General features: G+C 38.0%; 1 protein-coding gene across 2 annotated transcripts in view; it reads left to right on the top strand.

Moving 5' to 3' along the window:
• Positions 1–930: 930 nt before the first annotated feature.
• Ptp61F (Protein tyrosine phosphatase 61F) overlaps positions 931–18,022 on the top strand; it is a 259,988-nt gene continuing 242,896 nt past the window's right edge. For both annotated transcript variants that reach the window (XM_090377659.1, XM_090377658.1), the window contains exon 1: positions 931–1,133. In XM_090377659.1, coding sequence (XP_090233785.1) covers positions 1,077–1,133 — 57 coding nt within the window. In that variant the 5' untranslated portion in view covers positions 931–1,076. The remainder of the gene's footprint in view (positions 1,134–18,022) is intronic.

The following is an 18,022-nucleotide window of genomic DNA, read 5'->3' as shown; positions in this document are numbered from 1 at the left end:
ACATAAGTAAAGAACTCTTTGCTGTTTTTCTTTGCGTCCCTTGCCAAGGATTTCTCGTAATCTGCCTTCGCCTGCCTAACCTCCTTTGTAACTTGGTTGCATATCAACTTGTATCTATCATAGGCTTCTGTGTCATGTGTTAATTCGTATGTTATCCCATGCATGTTTCTTCTCTGCCATATGTCTCATTAGTTCATCTGACATCCATTTTGGCCTAAACCTTGAACAATATTTCTTAGTTGGTATGTAAAGCCTAGTAGCTTCCAAGATAAGTTCTTTGAATGCTTCCCATTTTGAATTTGCTGTTGGTAACATCATCAGTTGGTCCCACTGTATAGAATTTAAATACTGTCTCAGTCCATCGCAGTCGCCTTTACGGAAGCAATAACCCTTCCCTTTACCCCTAATGGTAGTTACCTCTTTGAGTAAATCCCACTTGAGCACACTGTGATCACTGCCACCTAGTGGTTCATTTATCTGCAGATTCTTAATGCATGAAGAATCACTGCTGATAATCAAATCAAGAGTATTACTCCCTCTAGTTGCCTCCCGAACATGCTGATGTAGAAAACAATCATCCAATAAATCCACAAAAGCTGTGTATATACACTTGTGTATATTTTTTATTTATTTATTTTTTTGTTTTGGTGTTGGAAGTATTGAATTTTCATGTTCCCCAATACGGGCCCATTTTCAAGTGGAAATTTTCAAAATAAGAATAATTTTTAAAACCAAATCTCCGGGATATTTGTGAACTCTTTAGTTTTCTACAAGTGTGAACTCCTGGCACTTTCTTGTAAATTCAACAGAACTGAACTAATTGATATCCAGTGATGATTAACGGCCGATTCTTTACACTATTATCATCGTTTCGAAATGTGTGCTTTGTTTTATCAACACAAGATGGCATTGCTGCCCACTTCCGTTGACTTTAGAGAGGACAATACGTAAAGAAAGGGTGCTTTCATGCCTCCTTGAGCAGAAGTAAACAAAAGCTACACGTATACAACTGTTATCGTTGTTTAAGAGTCGTCAATGGCTGTTTATAATGAAGAGTACATGAAATAAATACAATCATGGAAGAAGAGTTCCTAGATATTGACAGTAGGAACGCTTGGGTACTGGTTTATCAGGTGGGTGCTGGACCTGTCCTTGTCATAATTTAGCCATTTTTTCATTTGATAGGAAATGCAAAATCTCAGTATAAGAAGGTATAAAAAATGATTAATAAAGTTACTAAAACATATATACCCTTATCTTCTTATTACATTTATACACTGTTTTAGGTATATTTTGTTTGGCATTGTGATTTTATTCACACATAATTCAGTTATTTCATTTAGTACTTTTAAGCGAGGCGCGCTATAACAGCAAATTGCTTTTCACTCCATGCCTATTTTATATATTAGTATCAATTCTGTATTAACAACGCTTAGCTTGAATTTACTCAGGTACTAAAAGGAAAATTGTAAATGTTCTTATTAGAGCCGAATTTATGACGACAAATGGCATTTCCTTGGGTATGTAATTTTACGGTGCTTGTGTTAAACCGGCCAAGTTTTGTTGCATTAATTAATTGTTTTATGTAATTTGGCTTGGTTACTTTAGACGCGGTACAATCTGCAGTTTTGTCATTTTTTACTAACATATTTTACTTTAAAAATGACATTTCTTAGAATAAAAACTAGCATCAAATTAGTGTTTAAATCATTATTTGAAAAATGTCTCAACCCCGCCTGCAGTGTCAGGGGACTGACAAGTGACTTTTATTGTTTTCATTTTGTGCGAAAAAACATGGACTCAAATTCACGCATAGAGTTACTCTCTCTTTTTTTTCGAATGATGATATCTTTTTCTTTTACTGGAGCTTGGGTCATTCTGACCTATATCCTATGTGTCAGCTTACTCTGAACTGTCTAATTGGCTTGTAATGCCGTGCAACACTAAACTTGCTACACACTTAATGAACTGTCCCTCAGTCTGTACACGAGGCTCAGGATCTCTCCCCCCCCCCTAAAAATTGACTGCTCTCTGACTATGAGACACATGTCACTTATCGTGACATTTTGTCACGATAAGTGACTGCAAGCCCATCCATCACATTATTGTTCCCAACCTCACCACACCACTGGTGACAGTACTTTTGGAGTAAGTGAATGTGAACATAAATCAAAAGTACAGTAAGGTCTATAATTAAAGAAATTGAAGCACTTTAAGTTAAATCTTGTCTTTATTTCTCAAACAGAATAACGGAAAAATATTGTTCATTCAGATGCTTTTTGATACATTCCCATTCAGCTTTATCAGTAACTGTTTACTGCATTTCGTGGTCACAGAACTTAATTTTTGCAAAATTTTTCACTTAGAATCGAACTTCAAATTATAGACATGTGTAGATGTTTCTAAAGTAAACAAAATAAAAATAATTTCTGGTACATGATTAAAATATATCAGTTAGTATCAAACATTGTTTTTGTATAGTTAAATATTTTTAAGTGCATGTTGATTGCGTAGAGAACGAAGTCACTGTACAGAATTACTATGTATTGGGGACTATAAGTTATTGGTGCTTTTCTTTTTTTTATTTTTTTTACCGAATTGTGTAATTTTTTATTATTGAGTGTAGGGTGGAGTTTATTTTTATGCCACAATTGATGTAATTCTGCTTGCCTACATTTGTATTTGAATTTCACTTGTCTACACTTGTATATGAACATTGTTCATGTGAAATTCTCATCCAGACTTTTTTTTTTTTTAGTGCCCTTTATGAATCTGCTAATTGCATAACAATGCTTGTTTCTAAAACATGTTTTTGAAACTAGCAACTAGCAGTAATGGTGGAATATTGTTTCAGGTAAAAAAAATGCTTAAGTTTTGTGATTCACCTGATGTGAAAATAGGCTCTGGCCTATACTCAGTAGACAGAACTCTGGGTTTTATAGTTTAATTTTTATTCTGTTTTTTGTTGTTATATTTTATCTTTTATTTTAGAAAAGTTATAATTTATAGTAGAATATTAGCTGCAATTAAATAAAATAATGCAATTCATATTGTATTACAATTAATAAAAATATAATTTAATTCAACATATTATAATTAGCTACAGTACAATTTTAAACATCAAATTATACAATAGAGAAAATACAGTTTAATACAAAGAAATGGAATTAATATTTTTCTAGCAGGGATAAGGAGGTGATTATTCCCTTGTATAAGGCAATTGTCAGGCCACACCTTGAGTACTGTATACAGGTCTGGAGGCCTCATTTCAAGAAGGATGTAGAGCTGCTGGAACGAGTACGGAGAAGGGCAACAAGATTAGTGAATGGAACAAAGGGGTACTCTTACGAAGAAAGGCTTAAGTTTTGTAAATTACAGTGTCTGGAGACTAGGCACCAGCGAGGTGATCTGATATAGGTGTATAAAGTCTCGAATGGTTTGAGCATGCTCAATGCTGATGGGATTTTTCCTGTTGCTCAGAATAATCACCTGAGAGGGCATAAATTCAAATTGAGGAAAGACAGATGTAGGATAGACGTGCAGAAATTTGCCTTTAGCCAGCGGGTAGTTGGGTGGTGGAACAGGCTTCCATCCCTGGTCGTGGAAGTTGATAGCCTAAATAAATTTAAGGCTCAGCTGGACAGGTATTTCGAACGAACGGAGGGGTGAAGTGGAAGTGGATTTTTTTTTTGGCTGATGCTGTATAAGCTTGCTTCCTTTGCATCATATGCCTCTGCTAATGCTAATGAATATCATCAGTTGCTTTCACCATGCATGTTCTGTGAGCATTAGCATTAGTAGAGGCATATGATGCAAGAAAGCAAGCTTAAAGTAAAAGTAAATTGCAGCCATTATCAACCCACTGCAGGATGGAAGCCTCCTCAACAATTCATGCAAGCTTATACAGCATCAACCAAAAAAAAAAAAAAAAACAAAAAAAAACCCCCTCCCATTTCACCTCTCCGTTTTGTTCCAAATACCTGTCCAGCTCAGCCTTAAATTTATTTAGGCTATCAACTTCCACAACAAAAGATGGAAGTCTCTTTCACCTATCAACTACCCGCTGGCTAAAGGCAAACTTCCGCACATCTATCCTACAACTGTCTTTCCTCAATTTGAATTTTACCCCTCTCAGGCGATTATTCTGAGCAAGAGGAAGAATCCAATCAGCATTGAGCATGCCATTCAATGCTTTTTACACCTCAATCAGATCACCTTGTAGGTGCCTAGTCTCCAGACACTGTAATCTGCAAAACTTAAGCTTTTCTTTGTAAGAGCAACCCTTCGTTCCATTCACTAATCTTGTTGCCCATCTCTGTACTTGGTCCAACAGCTCTATATCTTTCTTAAAATTCGGCCTCCAGACCTGTATACAGTACTCAAGGTTACCTTCCATGTGCTTTGTTGCTGTGTTAAAGCAAGAACTAAAGTACCTTGAGCAAATTTGAAAGTCTTATGTATTTTGACTTGCACCAAACTGAAAATGTATAAATGAAAAGGATGCATGCTGAGAATGCCCATACATATCTTGTTGAGCACAGTTGTTTTAAGTGAATAAATTTCACTTTCCTTACCTCGCCCTTTCCATTTTCGACATTCTGGGCAAACAGCGTGCTTTTGTTTATTATTATTTTTTTTTCAGTAAAACTATGAAGAAAATGTAAATAATACAGCTATATGCTTTGCTGTCATTACTTATTCTAATGTGTTGGCATGATATGTCATGTTATTTGAATGAATTTACAGGTATAGATTTGATCATATACTGTACTATTGAAGAATTACCATTTTCATAGGACTAATCCCAAGGAATTTTCCTTTTTTGTAACTTAGTAGGAATAATCTCAGAGAGGTTACTATTTTTATAAAAATTACCATATGTGATTTATCAAATATGTAAGTTTTTTTTAGAAACTTTTTGTATTATAGAGATTACCTGAGTTAGCACACATTGCTGCTAGCTCAGATTATATAGCAGATTTGAACATTGTGCCTGTCTTTGTAGGTCTCTCCAATGAAGTCATATGTTTTTCTGATGCTACAAAGGGTACTAGGAAAGTTTTGCAATATGACGCAACAATGAATCACAGGAAGCTGCATGTTGAGACATGTTCATACGTGCATAGTAGCCGCCGCGCCAAGTCGATGGGCTCAGTTATTCATTAGTAGTGAGAGTGTAAAGTGCTTGCGATGGCATCGTGCTCACGAAATGAGATAAGGACAGTTTTGCGGTATAATTTTGTGCGTGGTTTAACCATAGACCAGTGCTTAGAAGAAATGACTCATGCACTAGATGATGATTGTCCACATCGTACAACGATATTCAGGTGGTATAGAGAATTCCAAAGGGGAAATTTCACTCTGGAGGATTCTGAGAGGCCGGGAAGGCCACGAACGTCAGTTACGGAGGAAAACGTTACTGCTGTGAGGAAAATGCTTGACGAAAACAGGCGAGTGACCTACCAACAGATAGAGGATACTTTGGGCCTAAATGCACCAGCAATTCGTTCGATTCTGCAAGATCATTTGCATGTGAAGAAACTTTGTTCTCTCCGGGTGCCGCATCAACTGACTGAAGAGCAGATGACACGACGTGTGACTTGGTGCCGGGAGATGTTAAAAAAGTTTGATAAGGGACAATCTCGGTATGTGAACAACATCGTGACAGGTGACGAGACTTGGCTGTACTATTACGATCTGCCGACCAAGGCTCAAAACAAAGTTTGGGGCTTTGATGATGACGACACACCCGTAATTGTCAGAAAATCCCGATCTGTAAAGAAGAAAATGATAGCTGTATTTTTCAAATCGAGTGGAATTGTGGAATGTGTCGTTTTGGACACGCAGAAGACAGTCATAGCTAAGTGGTATACTGAACAATGCCTGCCTAAAGTCATTGGATCTATGGAGAACCTGCGACCAAAGTCAAGAATGGACACCTGGTACCTCCATCACGAAAATGCTCCAGCTCACCGCGCCAAAGACTGCACCGAATATTTGACCACGACAGGACTGAAACTTCTCGAGCACCCTCCCTACAGTCGAGACCTTGCTCCCTGCGACTTTGCACTGTTCCCGCATGTGAAAATGAAGCTAAAAGGGAGGCGGTTTTCCAGTGATGAGGACCTTCTACGGGCTTGGGACAACGAGTGTGCTTTACTCCCTAGTGAAACTTGGCAGAACTGGTTTAAAGATTGGTTTCGGAGGATGGAGAGGTGTATTGAATGTAGAGGAAATTACTTTGAAAAAATTAAATAAACAAAGCTGTATTGCAACACTTTCCTAGTACCCTTTGTACATGAAAATTTATGACCTCGTTTTTTTTCAATGCCAAGAAAGCATGCGGAAAAATTGTAGGGGAGGAGCACACTAGCCTTCTGCCCCTTGCCATTTTCGATCATTTTATTCATAACTGTAACTTACCTCCATGGCACTGGTTTACAGAGCAGTCATTTATGTAGAAGTGTCGAAAGCTTTACTGGAATCTAAGTATAGACTTAAATTATTTTTGTATACAGTTTTTTTTTTTTTTTTATGAAAACCCCAAACACGAGAGATATTAGAACCTATAGTACTTAGTACCGTGCTTGGGGTCGAGAAGACGAAAGAAGATATTTGCTGACAGTAGACTTGAACTTCTGTAGATTGTAATTTTCAGGAAATACGTATGAAGGAAGGTTGTTCCAGAAAACAGCAGTTGAATGAATAAACAAGGAGGAAAATGAAAAGTTGTTCTGTGAGTTCGAAGTTGGACAGTAAATGGATGTTGGCTGGTGACGGCACTTGTTCGGACTGTTTTGAAAGAGAGAGCACGGGAATTATAGTAGCCAATTCGGAAGAACAGTGCCCGTGGAAGTATCTGTAGAAAAGTCATGCAGCAGAAATAGTATGTCTATGAGATAGCAAGTGGAGAGACTGTTAGAGATGTTATTAATTAACCTAACTGCCCTCTACTGAATGGAATTCAGAAGCCTGAGAGAGGTTTTGGGGGCACTGCCCCAGATGTGGGAACAATATTCTATTAGTGAATTTACAAGCAGAAGGAAACACCTTTGGAATAGGAAAGTGAAAAAAGGCAGCAAAGAACAAGAGTAAGTTCAGGAGTGCGGATTTTAAGAACAAGTGGAGAAATACCATCAGGACCTGGAGTTTTCTTAGCATCAAAATTTGTCAAAATCCTTCTGACATCCTTTTGATGGAAGACCACAGGAGGCATTGAATGGAGCATGTTGGGAATGGTGGGAGGTGTTTTACCAACATCATTAATACATGAGTTGGAAGAAAAATGGGATACTAGCAGGTCAGCTTTATCCTTGGCTGAAGTGACAATAGAACCATCTGGTTTTTGACAGAGGTGGGAGCAGAGATGGGCAAAAGTTGCCGCTAATAGCTCTGGCAAGAGACCAGAATGCTTGGCTACCATTAGGCCAAGAAGCAAGTTTTCTACTCTTAACCTGTTCAAAATCTAGTTTGGACTGATTAATAACTGCTTTACAATTGTTGTAAGCTTTGGTGTAGGCAGAAAATGAAACTGAAGAATTGGAAACAAGCCAATTACAATATGCAACATTCATCTCATGAACAGCCTTAGCACATTTATTGGAAAACCAAGGTTTAGATATTGGACGAGATTTTAAAGTGGAGTGTGGAATAAAGGATTCCATTCCTACAAGAATAATTTCAATGACACGATATGAGCAAACGTTGACATCAGAAGTTTTGAAACAGTAATCCGACTAAGAAAAAGAAGAAAAGAAATCTTGCTGGTCATCCAATTTTGCATTCTTGTAATGCCAAACAACACGAGGTTGGGAATAGCCACGAGATAAAGGCTCCATTGGAGAAGAGACAATCACCAAGTTATGATCTGATGTGCCTAAAGAATTACTCACTTCGACCGTGTACTTAGAAGGGTTGCTTGTGAGAAAAAGATCAAGTGTGTTGGCTGTATGATTAGGATTGTCCGGTATTCTTGTAGGTAAATGAACAATCTGTGCTAGGTCATTAGTAATTGCCAAAGCCTCAGCACCTCGACCTGCTGGGTCGGTGTGACTAGAAAACGGAAGCCAGCTGGAGTTGTGAACATTAAAATCACCAAGGAAAATTACCTCACTGTTAGGAAAGTTGGACTGGAGAAAGTCAAGTTGCAAAGAGAGGAAGTCAAAGAGTTCCAAGTGATTTGTGTAGTTGGGAGAAAGGTAGAGACAACAGATGAATTTGATAGAATGAGGTAGAGAGATTTTAAGCCAGAGAAGGTCAAAAAGAGGAGATTCCCAATTACCAAGTCTCTGAAAGGTAATATCGGAATGGACATGTGCACAATTACCACCTTTGATATGAAAGGAATCATACAGCAAATAATTTGGGCAATTGAGATGAACAGTGGTTGAATCAACCGATAACTGAGATTCTGTCAGAAAAAGTACATGGGGTTTGGCAGACTGCAAGCGGAAATGGACATCGTTGAGATTAGAATTGAGACCATGTATATTTGTGAAATGAATTAGGAAGTGCTTGGGAGGTTTAGATCTTTTTGCAGATAAGCTTGCTCTATTAGTTTGCTAATTCATGGTGTATTTGATAGTAAGAAAAGTGGGAGGGACATGCTGTATGAAGTAATGAAATTTTTGGATATGGCATACACATGGTAAGCATATACCCAGATCCTTGACATAATGTGGCCTCGACAATGCCCCCTGCATACACACTACTCAGACTCCTTCCAGTCACTATCTGGCAAAGTAGAGGTAGCAAGATTATACACTAGCTGATCCAGAAGCCTTCTAAAGAGTTGCCGACCGGGCTAGCCGAGTGGGTAAAAGTACCTGCCCGGCAACCCAAAGGTCGCGGGTTCGATTCCCACCTCGGGCTTGGATCAAAGTACTGCAAAAACCTTGGGAGGTGCAATATGGCCACAGAAGCCGATGCGCCAACAACTACCAAATCAAAAAAAAAAATCAAATCTAAAGAGTTACCAATAGGTTCAGTCCGCTGTACTAACTAGCCGCCGCCCTGCGAACACCGTTTTAGAGCTCTACCCTCGAAATGTAAGGAAGTTTGGATCTCGCCATGATGTCCATCATAACCTCAAAAGACATCAGTCATATTGCATGGTGGAAGAAATGGGGAAGGTTTGACTGGAACTCATAGTAGCTAATCAGATAGAATGTGGCTACCTCATAGTAGCTAATCAGATAGGATCTTCCCTTATCTTATCCATGCTGTGATTGTCACTGAGTTGAAGATGATTGTGCATTACTTCTTTAACAGTAGACTAATTTTTTCTTAAATACAGGTCTGTAATTACTCATTTCACCCTCTGATCCACTTTGCGAGTAGGATAGGCATTTGCACATCCTCAGGCTGTAGAGACATCCCCAAATTCAATTATGTTCTTATAATTATGGATTTGCTTATCTCCTCTGCTGCTGCTGCTTTTAATATAATTGTATAGATTCTTTCAGCCCCCTTTTTTTTTTTTTTTGTAGTTGTTGGCACATAGGCTTCTGTGGCCATAATGTACCTCCCAAGGTTTTTGCAGTACTTTGATCCAAGCCCGAGGTGGGAATCAAACCCACGACCTTTGGGTTGCCAGTCAGGCACTTTACCCACCCCGGCTAGCCTGGTCGGCTCTTTCAACCCCAGGTGCCTTGTTTGCTTTTAGTAGTAATGGTTTTTCCTCCACCTTCATTTCAGTTATCGTAAATCATTTAACTCCCAGTTAGAATTAGGTATACTTCTGGTATCCCTACTATGTAAAACTAGTCTGCAATCAGGCTAGTATAAACTAGCCTGATTGTAGATATTTTTACATATTGCAGGCTTTTGTGTCCTCTGGTAATTTTTTCATCATCTCATGCATTTTACTTTGCTGCCACTAGTTTCATCAGTTCTAAACCTTGAACACTATCCTTTAGTTTTTATAAAAAGCTTAGTAGCTTGTATGATTACCTCCTTGAGCACTTCTCCATTTGCAGTTGTTAACAGTATCATTTTTGTCCTACTGAAAAGATGTTAAAAACTGTCTAAAACCATTGTAATCCCTTTTGAAAAAAACAAAATCCTTCCATTTACCTTAACAGTAGTTATATTTTTAAATGAATCCTGCATCAATACGCTATGATTATTGTGGTGATGATCAGTGTGTGAAGTGTAATTTTTTAAAAGTGGAGTACAGCTATTAGAAAAAACAGTCAATTATTGTATTATTTTCCAAATCATAAGGATATACCCATGTTTTAGAATACATATTTTGAGGAAAAAAATGCTTTATTATGTATATTTGAAACAAATTTCCAAGTGCTAAATAAAAAAAAATGTCAGTTGTAGAATGAAACTTTTATTTGTCTTAGTAAACAAAAATTCGCGCTACTGCCACACACTCATTATAGATTGAATGTTCACATTTTTCAGAGTGTAAGATTTCAGTGACAACTGGGTTTTATTGACTCCAAATTTCTTGAAAAATGGCAGCTGTCTCTTGTTTAATTTACTCTCATGTTTTCACCATTTGCACGTTTCTGAAATTGATCACTTCAGTCATCCTGTTTTTGTAAAAATCATGATTTGGTGCTTCCATCAAGTTAATCCATCCCTCTCATGCATGAATGATTTAAAGGGTTTCTTAATTGAGATGGCCAGTAGCTGTTGGTTAAGACCTATGGAGATACAGCTAATCCAACATTTAATTTGGCAACCATTCTTTTTGTTACCTCTGATACATGTGAACTGAAATGGGCACACTCAAAAGAAGGCAGGTTTTTCAGAAAGCCATCTTCATGTTTTGTCCATATTTTCTCTAGGCGCCACTATAGTTAAAATCGCTGCATGCACATAATATACCTTTGGACCAAAAGACACAGGTGGCGATGTTTTACAAGAAAAAAGTGTGCATTATGGTCTAGAAAATAGTGTTGAAAAAAAAAAAAAAAACTGGATGCAAAAAATAATTTTAATAACATATACTGTACTTGGATTTCAGGAAAGCTTTTGATACTGTTGCGCACAGATGCGAATATGTGCACATGGGCATGTGCATATTTCTGCTTATTATGTATATAAGTATTGTTAAGAAATTAAAAACAACAACTAAATTTTCAGATTTATTTCAAATTTGATCTGCCTCACAGTGAGTTAAATTTGAAACTACGTATCTTGCTTCCTGCAGTATAGCAGTTATTAGAAAAGAATATTGAGTTTGATATAATTGTCTTTATGCTTTGAAAACTATAATAAATCTTTCAAAAACAACCTAGGATAAGAATGTAAATGTTATTGAACGAGTGAGAGAAGAAAAAAAAAAAGTAACCCAAAACTTTAAACAAACACAGCTTCAGTGTTTGTCTGGTATCATGCTACCCTTCAAGCAAAAAACTGAATAGTATTAGCAATAGTAATGCCAAATGATGCAAGAAAGCAAGCTTATAAAGCACCAGCCAAAAAAAAAAAAATAAAATAAAATAAATAACTTCACATCACTTGTCCATCCTCTCCAATAGTTTCTCTAGTTCTTCCTTGAATTTATTCAAACTACCCACTTTCACAACAACAGTGTGAAGTTGTATATTTATGCATCCTCATGTGTGTATTCTTGAGCTTGCTCAGTCCATTCAAAACTTTAAACACCCCCCAACCAGATATTCTTGCATATGCCTAGTCTCCAGATGCACAATTTTCAGAAATAACAGTTTCCATTGGTTACTGAAGCCTTTCTTGGTAAGACTCCCCCCCCCCCCCCAGTAATCTTGTTGCCCTTCTTTGCACCCATTCCAGCAGACCTACATCTTCCATTAAATGAAGCCTCCAGAACTGTATATAGTACTCAAGATACAGCCTAACATTGCCGTATATAATGGAATAATCATTTCCTTATCCCTGTGATATCAGAATTTCTCTATATCATTGACAAAACCCCATGAGCTGCCCTGGCAGCCTGTCTGCACTGCATAGAAAACTTCATATCTGATTGCACAGTTACCCTTAGGTATTTTTCATTTTCTACTACCCTGAGAATAGTACCACATAGTTATATAGTACATTAATCTGGTATTACTGCTACCCATATTCAGTATCTTGCATTTGCCAATGTTAAACTTCTAATGCCATTTCTCAGCCCATCTGCCTAATTTTATTTTTAGATCTTGTTGCAGTAGCTTACTTTGATTACTGTCATTAACCACCCTGCCAACCTTTGTGTCATTTGCAAACAGATGTCCTGTTTGCAAATGACACAAAGAGCTCCTTAGAGCCTGTTTGTGGCTCTAAGGAGCATTCCCAAGGAGCCTGTACAGCTTCCACTCCTACTTGCCCTAACTGTAAAGGAAGTCATCCTGCATTTTCTAAAGCATGTGACATTTGGAAAACAGGCAAACAAATCCAGAAATATAAGGTGGAGCATAAAGTCACATACTCTGAAGCAAGGAAGCAAATACTGTTAACCATGCCTAGCTGATCATATGCATCGGTCACTAAAAACAGCCAGTCAATTGCAACTCAAACAGATGTCTCCATAGAATCAAACATTTCATTTGCCACCTGGGCCAAAACTATGCTAACGTGCAATAAAAAATCTACAGTTAATGAAACCAGCAACACTCCAATCAGTATCCCAACTGATGCCATCTCAAACTTGCCTGAAAGAACAAAATCTGTTAGTATTGAAAATCAAAAGACAATGAAACCATGCTATAGCAACATGGAAATGGAGGTTCGGTCAGAGGACGAAGACACAGTACTAGAATTACATGCCAATGATACCATGGACACAGGACGCCCAGCCTTTCCCAGAAATGAAAAAATCAAAACAAAACAGACAGAAACCCCAGAAAAAACAGTCAGATCAATCTTCCTCAAATAAACCCAATGGATGAACAAATTCCTACAATGGAACTGCAGAGGATTATGCAGTAATATAGATGACCTGAATGATTTACTCATACAAACTAACGCATTAGGAGTATGCTTACAGGAAACATTTTTATCACCAAAAGTTTCACTCAAATTCAAAAACTATACTATGTTTTTTATTTTTTATTTTTTTTATTTTTTTTATTTGGTAGTTGGCGCATCAGCTTCTGTGGCCATAATGCACCTCCCAAGGTTTTTGCAGTACTTTGATTCAAGCCCGAGGCGGGTTTCGAACCCACGACCTTTGGGTTGCTAGGCAGGCACTTTACCCACCCGGCTAGCCCGGTCGGCATACTATGTTTAGGCAAGACAGGGATTCTGACTCTTCTTTTCATGGAGGGGTAGGTATTCTTGTCAAAACTACCATACCATCAAGACATCTCCAACTAGAAACCTCCCTAGAAGTTATAGCAGTTCGGATGGCAATGGGAATGTCATTAACTCTTGCATCTGTGTATATACCACCTAATTATCCTTGTTCCCAGACTGAACTTGACAACCTTTTAACACAACTGCCACCTCCTGTCTGTTTACTCGGTGATTTCAACGGTCACCATCCATTGTGAGGATCCTCCACTATGGATAAGAGAGGCCAATTAATTGAAACATTCCTAGATAACCATAATCTGACTGTATTAAACACTGGCTCTCCAACTCATGTTCAATTACCTACAGGTACAACATCTGCTATAGACTTATCCATCTGTTCAGCATTTCTTTTTCCAAGTATGGAATGGTTGGTGTTGAATGATGCATTCCACAGTGACCATTTTCCCATCATCAGCTGAATTCAAACACAGGTCGTATCATGCCCTAAAGCCCATACATCTTGGAATTTCCACAAAGCAGACTGGAAAAACTACTCTACTTGTGTCCTACTCAACAAACAGTATGTACAGCAACAGCATACTGATGATGTAACCAAACACATTACCAGCCATATATTATCGGCAGCCGAAATTTCCATTCCAAAATCTAACCAGAGCAAGCGGGTACACCAAAACCAGTGGTGGAATCAAGATTGTTCCATAGCGAAAGTAGAAAAAAAACCATGCTTGGAACCAATTTAGCAAACTCCCCACTACCATCAACCTTATAGTTTTCAAAAAACTTAGAGCCAAAGCAAGACAAATTAGGAAAAAAGCTGGATTAACTTCGCCTCAACTATTAACAAAAATACTGACACTCGGATTATCTGGAAAAAAATACAAGCTCTCAATGGAAAATTTCTACTGTTACAGTCTCCAATAATACAGTGGAATGGGCAGGACCTATCCTCTCCTACTGACATCGCAAATGCTTTAGCAGAATCTTTCTATAATACTTCCGCCTCTACCACTTATGTGACTGCTTTTCAGAGAATTAAAACTAATGAAAAATGTAAAAAATTGAATTTTTCAACTAATCTCCCACTTCCATATAACCAACCCTTTACTATAGCTGAACTCAAAGAATCCTTGAGTTAATCTACAAATAGTGCACCAGGACCAGATGGCATTCACTATAGAATGCTTAAACATCTGTGTGAAGCTGATCTGTACACACTATTGCTATTTTATAACAGGATCTTCTCAGAAAACCAATAATGGATAAAAAGGCCAAAATATATAACAATGCACGAGTCAAGACAGTAGAAGTCAATAATATAAAAATTCTGAAGTAGAATTCTGAACAATTAAGAGCAGTTATGGACGGAAAGTCGCAGTAGTTGAACAAAATTACAACATATTATGTAGACAAGGACCACATTATGTTAAACAGAGATGTCATTCAGTGTTGCCCTTGTGGGTAGCACAGTTGATTGAACCCCATATCCTCTCTCATGGCATCATTCCTATATTTGTACAATACCAAAACCGGGAAAAGATACCTCTCTAGTTCAGAATTACAGACCAGAATTACAGACCAATGATATTGGTCTGTAATTCTGAATTCTGTTTGGACAAGATCTTCGAAAGGATGATGCATAAAAGGCTCGCCTGGATTCTAGACTCCCAAAATCTGCTTTCTGATCACCAATATGGCTTCTGCAAAAACAGGTCCACCCTAGATTTACTTGTCAAAATTGAATCCAATATACGTAACGCCTTCATCAGGAGACATTTAGTTATGGTCAACCTCCTGGATATTCAGAAAGCATTTGACACCACATGGTGTCATTGTATTATCAAAGATATGCATCAGTTAGGGTTGAGAGGCTATCTCCCTCAAATTATTCAGAACTTTTTAAAGTTAACATACCTTTCAAGTCAGATATTAAAACTTCCTATCAACATCTCACATTCAAGAAGTGGGTGTCCCACAGGATTCCATACTGAGTCCAACCCTATTTGCAATTAGGGTCAACAATATACTGGAAGATCTTTCAAAAACTATTGAAGTATATATGTATGCAGATGACCTCACTATATCGTGCCAATCACAAAATATGAATACTATCGAAAGACAGTTACAAATTACTCTAAACAGAATAGAATTGTGGACTTTACGCAGTGGATACCATCTTGCCGAACAGAAATCCACTACCACTCATTTCTGCAAACTCTGGTCATTTCATCCTGATCCTGAGTTAAAGATAAAAAATGTGTCGGTTCCTCTTGTTAACACCATCCGTTTTCTTGGCCTGATACTAGATAGAAAACTGAACTTTCAAGCACATGTGGCCTATCTTCGAACCATCTGCTCGAAGAAATTGAATATCCTTCGGTGTGTGTCATCCATGTTATGGAGTGCTGATCAGCATATGCTTATCCATATTTATAGATCTCTCATCAGGTCTCGTTTGGACTACGGTTCTCCAGCGTAGGACTCTGTGAGGGAGAGTACTTTAGAGTGATTAAATACAATCCAGCACAGTGCCCTTCGAGTTTCTTTAGAGGCTTTCAGAATCTCCCCAGTCCAGAGCCTTTACATTGAAGCCCAAGAACCTCCCTTACATCTTCGGAGGAAAACATTGCTTTTGATATATGCTGCAAAAATCTGCAGTCTTCCCTCTCACCCTAATTGGAGATGTCTGTACAATACTGAATGGGACTCATTTTACAACAGTAAACCAAATGAAAACAGACCTGCTGCACTTAGACTTAAAGAACTAACTGAAACGTGGAATATTGAAATTGGCAATATATATCAGGACATAACACCGCCTGATCCACCGTGGACAAATATCCCTGCAATTTACGATGACTATTTCCAACAGTGGGGAAAGAACACCTTGTCTCCCTTCAATATCGCACAGTTACATGAAACAGAGGCCTGTAAGATCTATACAGAGGGATCAAAAACTGAGACCCAAGTAGGCGCTGCGGCAATCTTTCCATCATTCACCACTCCTGTCTCATTACCTGTAGAATGCAGTATCTTCACTGCTGAGCTTTATTCTATTAACTTGGCTCTAGATCACATTACTCAACTTCTAATTTCATCTGCCTTAATATACACTTACTCACTCAGTGTTGTCTCTGCCATAAATAGTAATACCAACTCCTCTCACCCTGTAATAAAACAAATCCATTCTAAATTACTTGTGTGTAATGAGTCAAACCAAACTGTGACATTCTGCTCATAGTTTGGTTTTCCTTCCTGCTATCCCAGGTCATCTGGGATAGAATTTATCAGCGCATAAATCGGAAAGTTTACTGTTGTGTCAAAATGTTTCAAATGTTTGGAAATGGGCACACAGCTCAAAGCTTTCTTCATAAAACTGTATCCTGCGGTAACTGCACTAAGAATGGGCATATTTACACTGACTGCCTGAATAAAGATCAACCAGCAAAATGAATAAAACTGCAAAAGAAGAAAAAGGGATAGTAATCATTCTATTAGAGATCCAATGTGTCCGGAGTACTGTACTGCAAAGCTGTGAGTTGTCAAAAGTGAATACCAATAATGGATAAAAAGGCCAAAATATATAACAATGCACGAGTCAAGACAGTAGAAGTCAATAATATAAAAATTCTGAAGTAGAATTCTGAGCAATTAAGAGCAGTTATGGACGGAAAGTCGCAGTAGTTGAACAAAATTACAACATATTATGTAGACAAGGACCACATTATGTTAAACAGAGATGTCATTCAGTGTTGCCCTTGTGGGTAGCACAGTTGATTGAACCCCAGGGGCTTGCCACACCCAGGGTCCTCAGCTGGATGTCGTCGTTCTTCTCTTTCTTGGTGATTCCTCTCTCTCTCTTTCTCTCTCTCGGGATAATTCAGAATTTTTTTTTTTGGTTGGTGCAGTATCGGCCTCGGGCTTCCTTGCACTGTATGGCTAATAATAATAATTGCCGCCCTCTCCACACTGGGTGGAAAAGACCTGAGTTTGAGTCCCGTCGATGACGTGAGGAATTTTTATGGAGTTTTTTCACAATGTGGCTGAGTTAGTTGGTCTCAGGGGAGTGTTGGGTATTTTTTTCTCTCGGATTCTCGGGTGTTTCGTCCAGCAACAGAAAATCGACCACAGACAGTATACACACAGCAATATGGTCTTAGTTGCCGATGCTCCTAAAACTGTATTTCTACTACTACACTGATTGTCTGAGGTATTAGACTGATTGTCTAAGGTAACGGGTATTCCATTAAGGGCAAGGATTATTCAGTCTTCAGAAAACAGCCCTAAATCTGCTATTCTAATATTTAACAATGACATGAATGTAACGGTAAAGAACAACTTTACCGTTACATTTATGAACAAGTGGATCCTTCCACTTGTTCAGATTATGAACCTAAAGGGGCATAAATTCAAATTAAGAAAGGACAGATGTGGAATAGATGTGCGGAAATTTGCCTTTAGCCAGCAGATGGTTAATTGCTGGAACAAACTTCCATCTGTCGTTGTGGAAGTTGATAGGTTGAATAAATTTAAGGAGGAACTGGACAGGCATTTGGAGGGAATGGTGTGTGTGTTTTTTTTTTTTTTGGCTGATGCTGCATAAGCTCATACACTTGCTTTCTTGCATCACATGCCACTACTACTACTACTACTACTACTAGAAGAAAGGAAATGAAAGAGCAGATCTTGCAGCCAAACAACCAGATACTACTCTTTTGCAGACTTTTCAAACTCCATATACTGATTATAAACATATTATCTGTAAAGCATGTTACAATAGCTGGTCACT

The sequence above is a fragment of the Mastigoproctus giganteus genome, chromosome 7, assembly GCF_048544385.1.
Source record: "Mastigoproctus giganteus isolate SK-2022 chromosome 7, ASM4854438v1, whole genome shotgun sequence".
NCBI classification, from domain to species: Eukaryota; Metazoa; Arthropoda; class Arachnida; order Uropygi; family Thelyphonidae; genus Mastigoproctus; species Mastigoproctus giganteus.
This window is presented reverse-complemented; position numbering and strand designations above follow the sequence as displayed.